The 20,638-nt window shown below is 42.2% G+C and overlaps 2 protein-coding genes across 3 annotated transcripts in view; one reads left to right on the top strand and one right to left on the bottom strand.

Moving 5' to 3' along the window:
• iqca1 (IQ motif containing with AAA domain 1) overlaps positions 1-5,921 on the bottom strand; it is a 54,138-nt gene extending 48,217 nt beyond the window's left edge. Inside the window, exons 1-5 of the mRNA XM_035393143.1 lie at positions 5,902-5,921; positions 5,471-5,592; positions 2,463-2,790; positions 1,204-1,323; positions 774-965 (exon numbers count right to left, since the gene is read on the bottom strand). Of these exons, the coding sequence (XP_035249034.1) occupies positions 774-965; positions 1,204-1,323; positions 2,463-2,790; positions 5,471-5,481 (651 nt within the window). The 5' untranslated portion in view covers positions 5,482-5,592; positions 5,902-5,921. The remainder of the gene's footprint in view (positions 1-773; positions 966-1,203; positions 1,324-2,462; positions 2,791-5,470; positions 5,593-5,901) is intronic.
• Positions 5,922-11,571: 5,650 nt separating this feature from the next.
• LOC118213911 (atypical chemokine receptor 3-like) lies at positions 11,572-19,497 on the top strand. 2 transcript variants are annotated; one of them, XM_035393145.1, is made up of 2 exons: positions 11,572-11,871; positions 16,359-19,497. In XM_035393145.1, exon 2 carries the CDS (start codon positions 16,390-16,392, stop codon positions 17,491-17,493), a length of 1,104 nt encoding a protein of 367 aa, XP_035249036.1. In that variant the 5' UTR covers positions 11,572-11,871; positions 16,359-16,389; the 3' UTR covers positions 17,494-19,497. The 2 variants fall into 2 exon arrangements, with proteins under 2 accessions (XP_035249036.1, XP_035249035.1); XM_035393144.1 differs by having other exon boundaries at positions 11,574-11,871; positions 16,348-19,497.
• The last annotated feature ends 1,141 nt before the right edge of the window (positions 19,498-20,638 follow it).

Genomic DNA, 20,638 nt, shown 5'->3' with positions numbered 1-20,638 from the left:
AAAAATGTTCCCTGAGTTCATGATACCCTTTGGCACTTTGAATACCGGTAGTTCTATCTAGCAGATGTTTTCAAAGATGAGTCAGATCACATGACTCTTCATAAGCCTTCCCTCTGCTGTACTTGCGTCACATAACGTCCCCTTTTCCTGGGAAGTGCAGAAATTCCCTCTGTAACTTACAGGAACACACCCTCTGACTGTCACGTTCCACAAGGACTAGCAATACGTCAGACAGCAAGTGCTAGAGGAGAGGGGCCAGGCAACAGACAGAGCCAAAACACAAACTCAATCATATTCTTAGTTGGTAGAGACTAATATGCATATACTGCAAATGGGACAGCTTGTTGAAAATGCATTCAATGTGTGTGTAGTCTAATTGCCAGTGAATGGTGTAGATCATAGGTGACTGTTTCATAACAATGCTGTCTTAATGACAGGTCAATATATAAAAGTACAGAAAGCAGTCTGAAGGATGTCAAAGCCATGGATGGAATGGATGGTCCCTAGCTGGTATCTCATTGCTCATCAGCAGACATTGACTGGGGGTCTGTAGCAGGAGGACACAACTGGCTCTGTCCTGCTGTTAGCAGGGTGGGTTTACATTGGCTAATGCTCCTCAGGTTACCACTGTTTTAGGTCCTCCACTTGGTGTGCCAGGCAGCATTAGACTACCAATGAAACCTCCAAACATTGAGCATGTTTCTATAGTAAGTGATGCCTCAAAACATGGCTACTGTTTTATACTGGTGAGCCTTTCCCATGTGAGCTGGTACCTTCTGGATGAGGGTGGCTGCCGCGTTCGGGTCCAAGGTGTCGCCGTTGCAGTTCCGGCCCTGACGGTACCTCTCTTCCTCCCTGCGGATCTCCTTCATAAAGCTGGCCCTGAGACGGCCCTGTCGAGCGCGCTCAGACACCTGCACCAGACGCACCGCCTCGTCTATGGGCAGGGCACGCGCTCGGACTTCCTGATACAGAGAGACGGATGGAAAACCTTTTTATGCTTTATAAAAGAGTCCAATCAATTAGCTGCACCAGCCTGTGCTGCAGGAACATGCAGTCGTTATCAGCTTCATAAGATTGAATGGCATTCTGCATTGTGCTATGTGCAAAAATAAACTTTATTTATCCTCGTTATTGTTGCAGGGTGCTGTTGTCACTCCTATTTGAGATGGCAGTATAGGATTTCAGACGGCGTTCCCTCACCGGCGCTGGATCCAGGTGTTCCCCACGGGCGAGAATTTGGGCCAGTAACTTTTCCCGTTCCCGCAGCACACGCAGTTTCTCGCTCACAAAGTAGCGTGGAATGGGGACCTCCAGATCCCCCTATAAGGAAAACCAGCATTGAGGATGGATAGAGAAACAAAGGCACATCAGTATGTGATATTTCTCCATTAACAGTAAAAACACTTAATGTAAATGTAAACAAGGCTAATGCTTTAATTAGCCATAAATATATGTGATTTGGTCCTTTTTTATATCAGGATGAATAAGGTTCATCCTCATATACAAAATCTCGTCCTTGTTAATTAAATATCTTGCACAAAATTACTAAATCACAGAAAAAAAAGAAAAAAACAGTAAGAAAGGCAGATTTAACAAAAATGAAAAACAACACAACAATGTATGTCTATAGATATTTTATCTTTGGAAAGTTATTATGATCCTTCCTCATCCCAAATTTAGGTGCAACTCAGTGGAACTGGTCTTCTAAAACTGGTGAGTCAAAATTTAAAAGTCTGTCAGGAACAGTCTGAATTGGCTACAAAGCAGACTCAATGAAGTATTGCAATTCCTTGGCAGCATTTTTAGGCTTATTTCCAAATGGAGCTCAGTGACCAATACATATGGAAACAATTCAACTTTTCAAAATTAGCATCATTGGGAATTGTTTGTGTTGTTGCACCACCCTATCAAGGCCTACGTTCGACTCTAGTTCAATGTGAATGCAAATTGAACTTGTGCAGTGGTGTTAAATGTAGAATGCAGCGTCGTATAATGGTTAGGGACCTAGGCTTGTAAATCAGAGGTTGCGAGTTTGAGTCCCAAGCAGGGCACTGGCATTCTAACCTTGAGTAAGGTACTTCACCTAAATTACTTACAATAGTACAAATGCATTGCATGTTAAAAATAAGGAGTGTTATGGGTGGCTTAGATCAGCTAATGATATTCTTTTCAGAGTAAATTGGATTCAGTGAGACCAACATTGTTTTACAGAACATCTGCTTGTGGCCGCTGTAGTCTCAGACTCAGCATGTCAAATCTTGAGTCCATTGGCTCATTTCTTGTGACATGCGTAATCCCTATGACATTTCGCAACATTTTAAAGTTTTTTTCCCCTAAACTTTTATTTCTCTTCTTGTCTGCTTATGCACTTTTGAACTGAACTGGGCTTTAATCGCTCTGGATAAGAACATCACCTAATTGGGCAAAACCTAAATGCAAACGAGAGGCGGAGCACTCACGGGGGTCAGTTTGAGGTCCTGTAGAATGTCGTCGTAGTAGTGGAATTCTGAGAACTCCAGCTCCACCATCTCGTTCTTCAGCTCGAGGAGGCGGCCCGTCACGCCGTCCAGCACGTGCCGCACGACGCGCCGCTTCTGCGGGTGCACCATCTGGTCGTAAACCGCCTCCAGGCTCCGCAGGATCTGCAGGTACTTCACGTAGAACGTGGCCAGGGTCTGGAAGACCAGGAGGCGGTCCTTCTGCGGCCGGGGAGGGACCGCTGGAAGCTCCTCCTCCAGCATGTCCTGCAGGGCCCCCTGGGCCTCTGTCCACATCCTCCCATAGGTACTGATGAACAGGAAGAGGAAGAGGAGGAGGAGGAGGAGGAGGAGGAGGAGGTGAAACAGGCATGCCACAATGTCAGGGATCTCAAACTCAAGTCATAGAGGGTTTGCAGTGTCTGCAGGTTTTTGTGGTTTCCTTTTTATCAACAGCCAATTTAGGCCTTGGAAACAAACTCAGCAGATTCTTTAAAGCCAATTAAGGACTTAAAATCAAGCACTAAAGAGCTGAAACACGCCTAAAGCCAGCAGACATTATGCAGTCCTCAGAGCTAGAGTCTGAGATCCCTGCAATAGGTAAATGTCACTGATCTCTTCAAAATGAGCAGTGTGTGCTGACAGATGGGGTGCAAAACCACTCTCCGTGGCCAGAGGAATGTAATTATGTTTTATGTTTGTAATTTTATTCCTGAAATAATTCTCCTTGCTGTGTATATGTCAGAAAGATTTTTTTATTTTTTTTAGATTTTTAACAAACTCTTAACACTTTTGTGACCACTTAGAAAGCTTTTCCCTGTCTCTATGCACACAAAGTCCAAGTCTGGAAATTGCTGAATTGTGGAAATTGACAACCATGTTATACAAATAAATATACCCACAGCAGTATCTTAAAATCAATATAAAATCTGCCTATTACCCTATTCCTGGAAGAATAATTGTTTGAGAATTTGTCAATCATAACCAAATGAGTCTGAAACTGCACATCTAGCCAGGGGTATGGTGGATGTCATTTGGATAGGTTTCTTTGGGCATTATGTCCTCCAGCAATGACCCAGAATGCCCACAGGCAACTAGCTGTCATCTGAGAGAGAGCGGCCTTTCTTCCAGTTGGCACAAACTCTCCTGTAATACTGTGTGACAAGCACTATGGCTTGCAGGCTAGTACATCAGACCAGTAATAATAATAATAATAATGATAATAATAAGAAGAACTATGCATGGAAAGCTAAGGCTCATCCCACCCAGTACTGGCATTTATATATGCGCCTGCCATTGGGAGATTTTGGTCTTTATAGTGTCTGGGCTCTGTGCTTGAAAACCAGAATGAGGGGCCACAGGGAGGGCGCTTAGTGCTTCTTTTCATATTCCTATGAGGCCCCCGTTCTGTTGGCTAGCCCCAGGGTGTTTACCCTGCCCACCGTGACCCTTGTTAGGAGGGCAACACAAAATGAAAAGAGGGGACAACAGGAGTGGGTGTTGAAGGGCTGTGGGAGGGGGCTGGAGTGGAGGGCGGAGGCATAAGAGGGAATCTGCGAAAAGGAGATTTACACAAAAATAGAGAGAGCCCTCCTCCTCCCTGTCGTTGACCGCGTGTGGCAACAAAAGCCCTGGTTAAAGAATTCCAGACAGGGCTTTCACAAACCTGAACACCGAGTGACACATCAGGAAGGCCCTAGACAGAGACTAACAGGTTGACAGCCGATGATTGTGGGCTCCTCACAGAGGTGAGGGCGTAGGTACGGGGGCGTATGGAAATGGAAGCATTTTTGTCTTTTGTTCTTGCCATCATGACAATGCTGACACATCTGCTTGCCCTGCCTTTTTTTTTGGGGGTCCACTAAAAAGGGCCAGGTTCACATTGATGGCTCTGTTGCCATGGGAACAGAAACACAATGTGCACTTCCTCTCCTTGGGAGCTCGTTCACACCCTTCTCTATGCAGAGCGAGGATCCCTCCACATGAACCCCCACCTCCCCAGTTTCATAAATCTACCGGGAGGACAGTGAGAGAAAGAGCACTCCCCATTGTGTCATAATCATGGCCTCTGTGGGTGAAGCTGAGAATTTTACAGTATGGAGGACAATGCAGAAAAGCCTTTCCAATTCCCACGCAGCATGAAGCAAAATACAACCACAAAGCTCACAAAACACTCCATGGCATCTCTAAATGGAAAGTTCTATACATTTCAATTAAAATGCCAATAACATATTTCAGACAAGGTTATTAGTAATCAAAGTGATTCCCCTCAGTCAATCAATACTGTTTTCTAAATGAGAAGCATTGAAAGTTTGAGAAATTGATCACAAGGGGATTATTCTGAGATATTTTCCTCAGAACTCTTAACATTTGACACATGATCTTGACCAATGCATCTGCGCAAAGATTATATAAAGAGGAAATAACAGTATTGTTTTTTCTGTTGTGTAAAAACAGGTGTGCAGGTCACTTCACTGGATATTTTACCTTAATTAATTTTTAAATTATGGAAATGCTAGTGGGAGACTAATTATCAAAGAGAAATATAACCATGGATGACACAAAAGCCCCAGAGCAAACCCTTTAATCTCAAGACATGGCTTGCTTAATAATGTTGATCATTTCTATGCCAAAGGGCATCATTAGTATTGTAGATGTTATCAACATATTCATGCTTGTGCCTCAGAGCAAGCTTCATTTGAATTTAACAAAAATAAATAAAAATAAAACTACAGCCTTTTATGTGGAATAATATACATGTTTTGCGTGCGCACGGATGGAACTGGACTTTTTTTACATCACTATCCCAGACTACAATGCTAGAGCTATTAGAGTGTAAGTGTGTAAAAGCAAAGTGTGATTGATGCGATTATGACGTTCTGTGCTAGTACAAAACGGACATGAGTAAAATCAACGGGGTTAAATTGGGAACCTATTCCATGCAACAAAACGCAGTTATCCAATACGCAGCTATACGGAGTCGGCTTTACCTGTGTGACATAGTTCCCAGCTGTTCACAGTTGGTCCCCAGAAATCTCTTCTGTCTTCAGATCATGGCACTTTGGGTAAATACCCAAACAACACCACAGTTCCGCAGTTCAACTATACACCACTGATTGACGAAGGAAAATGAAAGAATAAAAAATCAGAAACAGAAAATGCTAATAGGTATACACGTATAACAATTTTATTTTTTAAATGTGGAATTAGATAGAGTCTAATTATACGTAGAAGCGAATACACTGAATTTACAATGCTTAAGTTTATGCACGTATCCTTAACCAAACAGGTTTGCAGGTTCAAGTGAACAAAATTAAACCAATCGTTCGCAATCAGCGTTAAGTTAAATTTACTTAAAGGATAGCCCAAAAATATTCTGTTGCAAATTGTATCAGTGTCAGCAAAAGTTTTCGCAAATTACTTGCCGCAGAAACCTCAGCGTGTTTGCAATCTTGCTTTACAACACATCGTCTAGCAACGAGACGCTACGCCTGCGCAGTGCTGTTCACAGAACTCTACTCTTCGTGTTTCAGGGTGAAACTATGGATTCAGAAAATTGTGGAAAGTGCGCTTCTGTACTCCTTAGTCGTGTTTTTATTCATGTTCAATTCATAATCATATAACTGCATATTATTTGACATAGCAACTTTGTTCTACCTCTTTCATTTGACGGTTGAACTAAGCAACGCTTTTATGGCAATGCAGTTCGCTACATTAATAATCTAGGCGTATGATTGATTTCCATTGTGCGTATATTGAACAAAAAGCCCAAGAGGCTGGTATTCAGTTTTTGTTTGCTGTGGGATTCCCTTATCATCCTGCGAAAAATAATGTATTTTTCTCTCCAGCCCATTGCTGCATTTCTTCATTGCTGCAGAAATTCATATGGTAAAGAAAAAATTGAATGAAAAACAACAACGTACAATCAGTTTTACATTATATATATAAAATTTAATTTTATGTATAAAACTTTATCATTTTTTAATCATTGTGAACACACACACACACCTCAACATTAAAGCATGTTACCTTTTACTTTTAATTTCTCAAAAATAATGACACATCTGAATCGAACAACTCTACTTGACTTGAATTGCTCAACTGATTAATATCCTTTCAGCAGATTAGCACATCCTATACATTTTTAGAATTGTACAACAACAGGATAATGCCACTTGCCACAGTAGCAGTGGTATGAGGCCCTGATTGGAGCAGAGGGGGATTGAGGTCACTAGCTGGCTGTCACGGTCCCTTAGACTTAAATTCCATGGGGACCCAAATCGCTGGCCAAAGAACTCGAGCAGGAGCCTGGAAACCAGCTGTGCGTTCTGCACAGACATTGATACCTCCTGGAACTCCTCCAGACCTCCTAAAATTGCACAAGAATTAGGTACGAAGCTGCCACTGAAGTTTAAACAGGGAATCACAAGATATAAAACTATGAAAGCGAGTCCTTGGACAGTGTATACATGATCGTCTACATTATGGGATCATAATCAGCCTTTGTATGATCAAGCAGTTGCCATAAAATTGTCATAGTAACACATTTCTAGTTCAGAGCACAATTATTTTCTGTTTACTGTGACAAATGCATTTACACTAATTGCCCTAAAGATGGTTGGTGTCACTGAATTGTTTTATTTGGTGATTTTACACTATGTGGTATATCAAAAGTGTTCTAATATGAACCCATGGCACATTTCCTTCATGATTTTCAATAAATTCAACATCCAGCTAATATTTGCTTTTATTCGAGTTTCCTACCACAGCCCAAAGACATGCAGGTTAAGTTAACTGGAGTCTAAATTCCAATTAGAGTCGAAAATGCCCAGGTATGAGTGTGTGAGTCAAAGGTGTGTGTGTGCCCTGTGATGGAGGGGCGAACTGTCTAGAGTGGATTCCTACGTCTTGCTCAATGCAAATACTCCTGGATGGATGGATATTTGCAATCTGATACTAAATTACAAGCTAAATTACAAGTATACACTGTTTCCCTCTGAGGATATGTGAGTTAATACCTCATGTATAATGCGTGGTATCCAAGTCATGGTCTTATATTAGCTATGAATAATTAAATTATATTAATTAATTAATTACTTTGATTTTATTCTTTCCGAATTCATTCTGTTTTATGTTCACAGCTCTCCTTCAACAACATTATGAAACCACAATAATGCATTAAATCAAATTTATTTCTTTGTTAATGATCTGATTTTCATTTTCTAATTTACCAGAGTGCAGCTGGCAGAAATGTCTAATAGGCATAGATAAACAATAAAGTAATCCATGTCATAACCAGGAGCTCTACGTATACATTTGCCTGAAGTGAGTGTGTACATACGTATGCTAATTCATCAATTGTACATATTTCAGTGACCCAAAGCTATGTCATTAAAAGTAAGTTTTTCCTGTACAGCATGACAGTACTGTCAGTTCCCAATAGTGAGACAAAAACAGGAGTGTTTCCAACACGATTTAAATTATTGCAATCATATGCTTACAATAAGGATTTGTCTGGTTGCAAGAGCTCATTGCACATTATACTTCAGTTTTGCAATGAAAATTGGCTGATATAGCTGTATTAATTTATTTTATTTGCTTAATAATTTTAACATACTTGAGATCTCAGAGGTTGATATATCTTCACTTCTCAGAATATGAGTATTCATCAGCAACATGCTAATATTGTTAACAGCCCTCCTGAAACAAATACCCATCCTAAAATATGTACTTTCCATATGCCTGCAGGGATATAGGCAAATTTCTGGGAAATGCGACAGTATCCTCATTGGTTTCCAGCTGACCCCATCATCATTTGGAACTAACATTGAGCATTACCTTAATTGCATGCCCTTTTGTGAGTGAGGTTTCATCAGTACTCAAAAATCCCAAAGAGCTGCTTTTGTGAATGGTACTTCAAAGCACTACAAATTTCAAATCCCATAAGCTTATTTTAAGGGTTTAAAAAAAATGGATTGTATGTACATTGAAACAACCATGTAATCAAACAGAATGGGTCTTGCTTGCTTGATAAACAGCTTTTTATTAGCTTGATAAGCTGGTTTGTTAATGTATAGTTTGTTGAAGTGGTACCATGTGCAGCTTTTATTAGGGGACCACCCTGTGTGCTGTTAACATATAGATCCCTAGAACCAAACACCATCCTTCAAATATTTATATCTGGGTCCATAATGGAACATTGTATTCTACAAATAACACCGGGCATAGGAAATGTCTCATTGATTTTTGTAAATGTAGAGACATTATGGAAACTGCTAATGCCCTATTTTCTTTTTCTCAGCAGGCTACGATTTAGCATGTCCAAATGGCCTAAATCGGAAAAAAATATCAATGCTCACTCCATTAATTCCTTCAAAGCCAGATAAACAATTGTCCTCTGTTTAGTGCAAAGGAGCTTGCTGTGGTTAAATCGGAATTAAAGGGCAACCCTTCATTAAAATCTACTTTAGAACTTACTCCATCCTGCCAACACATTCCCCCTGAGATTAATGAAACTATTAATTAAAAAAATGACAGGGGGCATTGGCAATGATGATTTATTTAATTTCCCTGGTTTCCTCTCTGAATGCTGTCTAAAGGTCATGCCTGGGAGTCACCAAACGTGTTGAACAGGAGTCCATATTAACAGGCCTTCATTTCTATTTTGTTCTGTCCCATTTCTAACCAGCACCAGATGAACAATGCTGGACATCGCCGACTTTGCAATTGATTTGTCAAGCCGAAATGAAAATATGTCAGATGGTGCATGTGAAGAATTCACATCCACTCTTTCACCTCACAAAAGGAATCCCTGGTCTGGTCTGTCGATGAGCCTTCAGCTCTTCAAAGCATCTGCTGCTTCTGCTGCTGCTGGGGAGGTTAGCTTCACTTAAGAGCCATGTTCCAGTGTAGTGACAACTGTTCTCTAAAATGAGATAACATGCAGAGAAGTTGAGTGATAAATAACAGTGGCCGATTCACCTGTGAATTTAATGAGCAGTAGGTGTTTCTCCACTTGCACAGGAATCATGAATTGCATGGGAGGCCAGGGTTGCCCCTCCCAGCAGTCTGAAATAACTATCTCTGTTAAGCCTACAGTTGTCACCAGACGTGTTGTGCTGGGCAGCCCAGACACATGGCCGATAAGAGAGGATACTCAGGAGCTCATGAAGTTTCACAGTCCCCCAGGTTCTGTGGGAACTGCTACATCGGAAAGTACCCTTATCAGGTGGTGGCACAGGAAGTTGGAGAGCTTCCCTTCCTGTGGCCAGGGTGATCCACAGTGGAGTCCAGATGTGGAGGAGATGGGGGGCGTTGCATATGGAGGAGGTTTAGTGTAGGGTAGGGGGAAGGGGGGCATTGTCCGCCCAGCTGCTACTCCCCGTGCCATGGCCAGGCGCCAGTTCATACTTATCCTTCCTTTCCTTTCATGAGACAGCCAGACACAAGAAAACAAGAAACTGGCAAAGGTTTTACGCAATGGCACGGCTGCTTCTCTGAGATCTTTTGAAACCACACAGTCACAGTCAAAGATTATTGATCTGGGAAGACAATGGGGACGTACACACGTGCTGTATTTTATTTATTTTCTCTCTCTCTCTCTCTCTCTCTCTCTCTCTCTCTCCTTTGAAGACCTAAATAGTCTTTGTTTTCCACCTTTTGTTGGGCTTCATGAGGTTTGACATTTTCAATATGGAAACTAGTTTTTCAAATTAGAATGTTAGTATGCCACAGAACAATTTGGAAACATTGAAAAAAATAATTTTGCCCAGTTATCAATCCTTTATCTGTATGAGGTGCATAGTGACTTATTAGTGTCAAAGTCAAAGAAAATATGACCCCTCATCTAGTGGTTCAGAGATTTTAATTGAATTATGCCCTTGGTTTGATTTCAGCTTCACACATTTCATTACAAATACTGGACCTTACAGTTTTTTTGTAAGATATTAAACTCATTTGACACTGTACATTAACAGGTGCTTTGGCAATGTGCTCCAAAACAAATAACATTTTTCTTGTAGTCCATTCCCTCCAAGCTAGCTCCCCCAGGGCTGTTTCACAATGGCCAGGCACAATGGAAATGGATGCCGTTAAATATAGACTCCAGCTGAGGCGAAGAGGAACAGGTGAGCTCTCTTGTTCACACTATTCTAACGTGAGTTAAAATACAACCTCCTGGATGCCTTTGAGTTCATTCCAAGAGGATATGCATCAGTAATAACACAGGACACTAGAGATGTAGGACAACAGCAAAACAAGAGATCTCACTAGGAACAAGTTCCCTTCACCTGGTCTCTCAACAAACATTATTATTATTATTATTATTATTATGATGTTATTTTATTTTGTAAATGTATTTATAATTATTTCTTTCTTTCTTTTAGGAAAATCATCTGTGACACTCTCTGACTCATTAATTTCCTGCATACAGGCTCAGCTGTCAGTATGTAGTTAACAAATAGCAACACTCATTAAGAGAGGCACTGGATAAAGCAAGTCTGAGCACTATACTAAAGGGCTATTCCAATTCATTCGGATATATATTATGTCTGACCCCTGCTGGTTCTTTGTGAAATATGCGAGTGGCTAGGACTAGATATGAAATAACTAGAACTAGCTGACCTGTATCTGCAATATCAACCTGAAATACAATGTGTACATGTTGTGAAAAGGAAATGGCACGCATTATTTTCCTAGAAAGTATCGTATCAATACAAATATGCTCCTATTAAAAGAGAAACTCCTTGAGAAATACAAAACCTAAATCATTTTTTGCCCATTAACTATGTAATCATTACAGTGCAACCGTCTCTGACAATAACTTATTTAATAAAGATTCATATAAATTTTTTTAAGTATTTGCGGGCACTTATAAGTCTTATCATAAAACATTGCAAGTAAAGTGAGCGCTGTAACACCAAACTGACCGACCTAAAATGATATTCATTCGCATTTGTATGTACAGTCTTTATACATGCGAAAGACAACACGCGCTGAATTCAAAACAAAATAGTGACGGTGACGTACAAACTTTTTGTTATCAGATACTGCAAATGTTTGTTTGCTGCTATTTTGGAAGGAGTGGAAATCCGACGCTTCTCACGTTCGTCCGTCCTATTGTTTTTTGGCAGAAACTTCAATGAATCAGTTTTCCGCATTACCTCGGGAGGCGTTGCAGCTTCCCGTATATTAACAAGTGCATGCGAGCGTACTGGGTAGTTTCGCTGTAACCCAGCTGGGACAGTCCTTATCCGTATTGCGTGTAGACTAGTCCACAGACCTTAGAGAGATAAACTCTGAAGACCTCGAATCACACCCCCGATTCGTCGTATCCTGCAGGTAGTGCACATCATCGAAGGGGTCACCACCGGAGGATATATTACACACACAAGTAAGGTTTGGCCGTTATATTTTTAGAACTCGTCCGAAGTGTCATATGTTTTGCCTTCCGCGGCTGTTAAGCCCTTTAAAACAATATTTTATTGAGCGCTTCTTTCTGCCTTTTGGAAAAGCAAACTGGAAAGTTTGAACGTTACGGATGAATACTGTAAGGTCTGGATAAAAGCGATATTGTTCGGGTGTTGCTTAGCTAATCATTGCTACTACGTGAAACCTTTGGCGCTGGCGCTAGTAGTCGTCATTAGTTTTTTAAGAGCGCCCCGGGCTTTCACAGTTGGTGGCACGGATTAACAGTGAGTTCCAAACTCTTGAAATGTTCCTATTCCGTGAAAGACGCCTGGTTGCACTTCGTTCATACGCATCCAATAGGGCTGATGCAGGACACATTTTTGAAAGTCATTATGAAAAATCGCAGTACTCGATGGGGATCAATCCGAGGTAGACCGGGACCCGTCTGAGCGCACGATTTTATAAGTAATTTTCATCACAAATTGAAACTACATCTACAAAACAGCTGCGTGTGTATTTATACTCAAGTAAAGGTGTTACGGTGGATGTTTTCAAAAGTATGCATGCCACAATGCTGGTATTTGTTCAAACTTTGCAGTTGTGTAATCCTAATATTTGAATTAATATACTTCCCAATATAGTATGCATGTGATTACATGCACATACTGTACGCATGAAGACATTTCCTGTTTACCGGGGAAATGCACACACATTTAAGAGGGTCGGTAATTGTTTTTTAACGCTTAACATAGCTGGAAAATGTGTTCATATTTTCATCCCAACAAAACAAATTGACGAAGGGAATACAGCGATGTTCAGAGCGCATAGACGCTAATAAACGGGTTGACATTATATTCAGCTATTAGTTTGGAAACAGTTTTTTTATTTTTTATTGTATTTTTTTTACATCATTTGTTCAATCAAACTGAACTTTGATGTTACTGGTTTTATAGTGGAAATATTGACACAATACTAGGGTAAGAACGATATTTCAGGAGGCGCATAAAGCTTGTGAACCCACCCGTGATCCCTCTCAGTGTAGCGTTTCTTTTGCAACACAAAAGGTGGCTAAATCATCGAAAGTAAATCCATCCACTGAAAGACAGCTCAGATTTCCATTGTTGCACCTCCGCGGTTTTGGATTAACATTATAAAAAGCTTTATCACACCCTACGTCATCACACCCTGCTCATTCTGTATCCGATGCAAAATGATTTTACTGCAGTATATATATATATATATATATATATATATATATATATATATATATAACGAAAAAACAAAAACAACATTTGTAGTTTTATGCGCTCGTTGAGCACGTTGAAAAACTTTAAATGGCGATGTGTATGGTGATGCTACTGGTGCTGCATTATGCGATTAACTGTGACAGAAGTTCACTTCTTTTTTGGAGTGGAACAAAGAATCAAAACAATTATCTCAGCTGCTGCCTTCTTCCATATAATACATAAAGCTGTATTATTAGCATAATAATATTCAAATGTATTTAAACAATCATACCATGTGATGAGCATGCGTGCAAGCATATGTCTACATTTTACACAAACAGATGAAAATTTGCTTGACCAGCTCCGCTTGTAAAGGATGCAGAAGAGCAGGATATCTCAGGTTTTAACGCAGTGCATTTAACATATAATGGCAGAGTGTATGCATTGAAGAGGCGGCTCGTGTGTACTCTGGAGATAGAGACAATGTGTAGCAGCAGGGCTTCCACAGTGCAAGAGCCTGTATGTGTGTGAGGTGGTGGTGCTGGTGGTTGGGGGGGTGGGGGGGTAATGAGGGGGGCTTCTGCAGCCGCTGGGTCCACACAGGGAGCCCTTTGTGCCCGTGAGCGCCGGCTGCCCGGGGCCGTGGGATCAGGTGAGGGGCCGCTCTGTTTTCGCACTGTAAACAGGCAGTCAGAGGTCCCTCTCACTGTCCGGCTGTTTTTTTTTTTTTAACCAGCCACAGAACCGCAGGTTAAAACCCAGCGTAGTTTTTCCCTCCGTCCCGCCCGTTTCTCAGGGTTTGTGCCTCAGAAATGATTTGTTATTTCCGTTCCGTGTCTGCCGCTGGCGTGGAGTGATGGCCTGGAGTTGTGTTAAGGTGCTGCAGTGTCCTCTCATTTTACCTGCAATCCTGTTTAACTGCCAGCGTTGACTTTTTCAGAGTGGCCCTGAATGTAATGGCTGTGTTCAGGGGAAAGAAAAAAACAACATTGTGATCTAAGGATTAACGTGGACAACTAAGGATGTTGTTTTTTTTGGTAGGCATTTGGCAGCTGCCGTTAAAACCTTACTGGGTAATTTCCAGGGAAAATTAATGTTTACTTAAGAAAACAACTGCAATGGCCTGGTAGTCTAGTTTGTATGCTGTTAGATAAGCATTATATCCGCATAGATATTTTACAGCTTTAGCAGTGCCATTTCTGCATTTAAGAAAAGCAAAACAAGCAGAACCATGTAGCAAAAGTACACATTTTGTTGTTATTTAGAATTTGTTCTTAACTGCGTGATTACTTCAGTTGCCTGAGGTCTGTCTCTTGCGGTTTAAGGTTTTTTTTTGTGGTTTTAGTTTCTTACTGGCATTGGCACAGAGTTTTCAAGATCTTTCATATTCAAACTATTGCACCAAATTCAGCAGAGATCTCTAAATCTCAGAGAGAACGTTGGCTGATGAATTTGCTGTGGCCCCCATTACCCCCCACCCCCCCAATCTTGCACTAGGCGAAAAGTGAACAGAGTCTTTCTTGAGCAACCATGAAACAATTTACACACTTTCACTGGTCTCAAGTTGCAGCATTTGTGGTTGCCCTTCTTTATGACCAGTTGCCCTTTGTGGTCAGTTATCTGACTTTGACTGTGGATGGTCTGTATTTAAGGCCTGGTGACCCCTTGTGCAGGCCACCCTTGAGTCCTTAGATCCTGTTTCACATCTCACTCCTGGCTTGGCAGCGCAGCAGTTTGCCTTTACCCCAGGTTTCTCAATCCACGGGTGCGGTGTCGTGTTGTTTAAAGCCCGTCGCCATTGAAGTGTTGGACCTTTCACCTCTTCTGTGTTCAGGGGACACCCCGCTCCATCCCACCCCAACCAGACCATGCACCCCCCCCCCCCATTCATCGTGTCAATCAAGGAGCTTTTATGGGCCTCAGTGGGGTTCTGGCTGATCTCTGGAGAGGGGTGGCGGGGGGTGGGGGATGGCAGCACGCTCTCTCTATCATTTGATGGGGTACGCCCCACCCCACAGACAAAGCACTAGTCCAGCTGTAGTTTTCACTTTGCTAATGTGATGAGAGTTGAGCCCTGTTGTGCAAAGTTCTCCTTAGGTTTCCTCCTTGGACTTCTTTTGCTTATTTTTTCCTTCATTTTTCACCCTGGAAATATGTGCAAGGTATATTTCTTCACGGTCAGGCGAGAAAACTTCCACTTCCAAAATCCAATCCATAATACTCATAAAGCACACATGCACACACACACACACATACACATTTCGGTAGAGGCTTGTCATCTCATGACCTAAAAACCCTTTTATTGGCTCATATTTACACACATACATACACACACACACTGAAACTCACACACACACTGAAACTCAACACTCAATCTACTTCGTTTTAATTTTTGACATTATTCTTCCTCCATAACTTCTGGTTTTAGATAGATGAAGATGAAGATGAAGCACATTATCAAGTATGTTGCTAATGTAATTAATGTTATTAATGAAACTCCCAGGCTGTGGCCACGGGTTCAAACACTGTTTGAAGTGCTGCAAGGACAGGGGCGGGGGGGGGGGGGGGGGTGGCAGCACTACAAGCGGGGCCGAGTGCTGCTGGCCCGGGGAGGGCAGAGGTCGCCGGGGCGACCCTGACGGAGCAGATCTCAGCGGGATAGCGGCATGGTCTCGTTTAGCGTGTTTGCTTTCTCGGATTAGCCTCATACTCCGAGGACAGCGCGTCTCAAAGGGCCCCGGCGATAAATCCGCACTTTGATCCCCTGGCCGTGGCGCTGCACCCGTCCACAGCTTCCCTGTTATTCGTAGCGCAGTGATGGACTCAGGGAACCATGGGAAATGTCTCTTCATAATGAACAAATGAGAAAACATTCTTTAAAGCGGCGTCGGGTTTCACACTCTGTTGGCCTCCGGACCACAGGCGTTTGAAAATTCTTCTGTTGCCGATCGTTTATTTGAATAGACTTTTTGATGTTTCTTTTTGAAGTGGTTGCATTCTCAACATTTAACCATAATCTCCACATTTACCCAAACCAGGGATCTCAGACTCTAGTCCTGGAGGCCTGCAGTCTCTGCTGATTTTTTGCGGCATCTTTTCAGTCAGCAGCCAGTTTAAGTGCTGAAGTGCCCCAAAATCAGCATATTGTGGACTTGCAGGACTGAAATTTCAGATCCATGCCAAACACCGTGTCAAGTCTTTGCAGGTGACCTGCTAATTGCCTTTTTCTCCAGGTTTTCTGTCTGTTGTGAGGGACACCACCCAGAGAGGCCAGAATGAGTCTGAGCGCCAGCGACCTCTCTGAAATCATGGACATGTGGGAGGACCTGAACCTCAACTTCAACAACTCGGAGGATGGCAACGTGTCCCACGTGGAGACGCTGGTGTGCCCAGCCGGGTTCAGCCGCAGCGGCGTCCTCTACGCCATGTCGACCCTCTACATCTTCATCTTCATCATCGGCCTCGTGGCCAACTCGGTGGTGGTGTGGGTGAACGTGCGTGCCGAGCGCCACCGCTACGAGACGCACCTGTACATCCTCAACCTGGCCATCGCCGACCTGTGCGTGGTGGCCACCCTGCCCGTGTGGGTGAGCTCCCTGATCCAGCATGGCCACTGGCCCTTCGGAGAGGCCATGTGCAAGTTCACTCACCTGGTCTACAGCGTCAACCTCTTCAGCAGCATCTTCTTTCTGGCCTGCATGAGCGTGGACCGCTACCTGTCGGTGGCGCTGTTCGGGGACTCGGACAGCCGGCGGAAGAAGGCGGTGCGGCGGGCCGTCTGCGTCCTAGTCTGGCTCCTGGCCCTGGTCGCTTCGCTCCCCGACACCTACTTCCTGCGGGCGGTGAAGTCGGAGCACTCGGACAGCACCTTCTGCCGGCCGGTGTACCCGGCGGACAGCCCACGCGACTGGATGGTGGGCATCCAGCTCAGCTTCATAGTCCTGGGCTTCGCCATCCCCTTCCCCGTCATCGCCTTCTTCTACGCCCTCCTGGCGGGCGCCATCTCCTCCTCCGCCGACCAGGAGCGCCGGATCAGCCGCAAGATCATCCTCACCTACATCGTGGTGTTCCTGGTCTGCTGGCTGCCCTACCACGGGGTGCTCCTGGTGGATGCCCTCTCCCTGCTGGGCATCCTGCCCTTCAGCTGCAGGCTGGAGAGCTTCCTGTACGTGGCGCTGCACTTCACCCAGTGCTTCTCCCTCATCCACTGCTGCGTCAACCCCGTCATCTACAACTTCATCAACAAGAACTACCGCTACGATCTCATGAAGGCCTTCATTTTCAAGTACTCCACCAAGACAGGCCTGGCCAAGCTCATTGATGCATCCAGGGTGTCTGAGACAGAATATTCGGCTGTGGAGAACCACCCGCAGCTGTGAGGTTTCCCTCCCGACACAAAACCCATTCCAAATAAGACTTTACCGGAACTGTGCAAGTGCTTGACGAGACCCTGTCCGGTACTCTCCCACACTTTTTGGTCCCTCTTAAAGCTTGAGACTATCTGCTGTGCTCTGTCTGTGTTGGGAGGGGGGAGGGGGGAAGCTTAGCATTATGTATATATATATGTGAGGCACTATAAAGACCAAATTCTAAAAGCTTTTTTTATATATATATATATATGTATGTAAAAACCTAAAAAAAAAAAAAAGCCACAAGCTGCCTCCACAGTCCGCCTGTCTTGCCATGGCTATGTTTTTTTTTTCCGCAGTCCCAGCATTCTCGTTAAGTATTGCGAAGATGGTTCGCCTGGGGTCAGTTTGGTCAAAGGCCTCAGAGATCTGTAGAAAGCACTTCCCCGTGCATCGCAGTTTGGAGCGTGGAGCAGAGGGGCGGAGCTTGTCGTCAAGCCGATTGAAAGGCGTGTAGCAGCGGCAGACTGTCGTTGGAATCACGGCAGTGTTTATCTGCTGCCGAGAGGTCAGTCATTACGGCTCCATTATGCTCCAGCTGCGTGCCAGTGCCGTCAGGGCCTGCCTTTTAGCCAGAGAAACGCTGCTTATAAGAGGTAAGGAATGTGGCCTGAGACACTGTGACAGAAACACAAAAACGAGGTTCCAGACCCAGTGGAGCAGTCCCAGAAAGTTCAAAATTGTAAGTGTTCCTTGTATGTATATACTTGTGTTTGTGGGTGTGTGTGTGTGTGTGTGTGCTTGTTTGTGTGTATGTACGTGTGCGCGTGTGCTTGCATATGTGAGTTTGTAAGTGCGTGTGTTTGTGCTTGTTTGTGTGTGTGTTTTCAGGTATATCACTGAATGACTGTGTGAGAAAACAGACACCAAACACAACAAAAGGAACACTTGCAACACTTTCTTAGTGCTTTGCGTAAAATTAGAAGGAACATGTCTTAAAATAACTTATATTAATAGATCTTCTGTGTTTTGTAAATATTTTGATATATTTATACATTAATTTACATGTATACTGTATTTTTTTTCTCTCTCATGTCACTAAGGATTTGTATTGCATGTTTGCCATGTTATATGTGTTGGAATGTAATGTTGATAAGGTAAAAAAAAAGTTTTAATTGAATCATAGGAACACCAGTATCATGTTTTCAGAAGTAGAAAAGCAGCTCTGTGTTATCCTGTTGTTATATGCTGTGTGTGTGTGTATTGACTTTTACGAGGCATGGGTTTCTGAATTACAAGTAATATGCTCAAAGACCGACTGTACATTCTGTACATTATCCTTCAATGACAAACCATGTATCCTTGGTTTTTGTCCTATGTATAGGGTGCAGAAACCATTTTTTGCCTGAGTCTGTAAATTCATTGGCTGTACTGGTGTTACAGTATACTGAAAAAAGAAGATGCTTCTTTGACTTTTTATATTTTTTTCATATGGTCAAGATTCCTGGTATACTGGTGTGAGTGAAAGTATTGATCTATACAATAGGCCATGCTGCTATTGCAAAATAGCAACATGAAAAGAAGCACTTAATATTGATTGAACCTTTAAAGTATCACTTCATTGTTGACGCAGCAGTTGCTGGCTCTATAACACTGAAGTTCTGTTCAGTATGTATATAGATGGGTCTTGACAGGAAGGTGTCACTTGGCATTCTGTAGTACCAGTCAAATTCATGATTATTAAACAAAATTTAAGGACATGTGCCTTTGCCATTAACTGCACATTTTTGGTTTATTTTTAATTTATTGCATTATTCATTTAAATGAAATGATAATGTTGCTTAAAGGACAAAACTGTTGCTTCATTGAATGTGTTATTCCAAGTTGAATTCTCTTCATAAATGCAAAACATGACATGACAGCAGCTCATAACTGTGTCAGAATTTTTAAGTGTTACAGTAGCTTGATCTGCATATTTTTACTGTCTTTTGGAAACAATAAAGAAATACAAATAAATCTGTGGATTTGCTTTTCCTCGCTGAAACTTGAGTATGACATTATTTTTACTGTTGTGTATATTTGTTAGAATAAATTACGTTATTTATATTAAGTGATTACAATAGTAAATTATAAGAGAATGTATGTAATTATAAAAAATGTAATCAGGAAGCACTAGCTAATGAGAAGGGTTCTATTGTCAATATTTAATTTATATTGCATAGTTTCTAAGCCATCGGTCAAAATAAATTTTAAAAGCATAACACATTCACAAATAATCATGAATAAACATTACACAGAATGTTGTAGTTAGGAAGCTAAAAAAGAAGAAATGCAGTCATACAAGTTGATTAAATTTGCATTTGTGACTGTGTGCATGCGTGAATGCGTACGCATGTGTGTGTGCGTGTGTGCGTGTGTGCGTGCGTGAGAGAGACAGAGAGCACATGCCACCAAGCTTGGGTACAAATAGGCTGGCTGTTTGTCTCTTAACAGGTTGACAATGGAGGTCGGCTAATGGACAACACCTGGTAAACAAGGGTAATTTTTGCTGTATAATGTTATCTTTGTAGTTTGTGAGTGGTCTCTCGTATTGAAGACAGTGTAATAAGCATTTTAGCAGAGGGACGAGTCCTAGTAATCTTTTCTCATGTTTGTTCTGTTTCCACTCAACTTCAATTCACCTGTTAACTGCAAAGTTTCCAGTAAACCAGCATACTTGCAGTATCAGTTCATTGACACAATCAGCATTTCTTTTGTAGAGGAAATTCTAATTTTAGAAATTTGTTCTGTCAGTTAAACTCAATGTACTACTGTTTTTGTTGAGCATGAGTCATACATTTTCTCCCAGGACTCTCCTGAGTCAAATGGGTACCTGGAAACTACTACCATGTACTGTCAGTACAAATCATGTTTTGTTTTATCAGGGTGGACATCTTGAGAGCGCAACAGTTAGAAACTGGATTTGTGTAAAGCACCATCCATTTTCCTGCTGGCAACAGCACTAATTTAAGGGAAACACATTTAAGTGCAAAACCGGTGTAAAAAGCCTATTAAATCTGTCACGAACTAAGTACCTTTCAAGCTGTCCCGTTAACATGAAAAGAAAGGAATGGCTTTGAACCAATGTGGGCCATTGGACTTTTCATTATTTTATCCACCTAAGATTATTTTTTGA

Source organism: Anguilla anguilla, chromosome 15 (genome assembly GCF_013347855.1).
Source record: "Anguilla anguilla isolate fAngAng1 chromosome 15, fAngAng1.pri, whole genome shotgun sequence".
Lineage (NCBI taxonomy): Eukaryota > Metazoa > Chordata > Actinopteri > Anguilliformes > Anguillidae > Anguilla > Anguilla anguilla.
The sequence above is the reverse complement of the archived record's forward strand: the minus strand, read 5'-3'. Positions and strand labels throughout refer to the sequence as shown.

What these genes read in the sequence shown, in the direction of transcription:
- LOC118213911 (XM_035393145.1), top strand. Translation starts at nt 16,390, where the DNA reads ATGAGTCTGAGCGCCAGCGACCTCTCTGAAATCATGGACATGTGGGAG.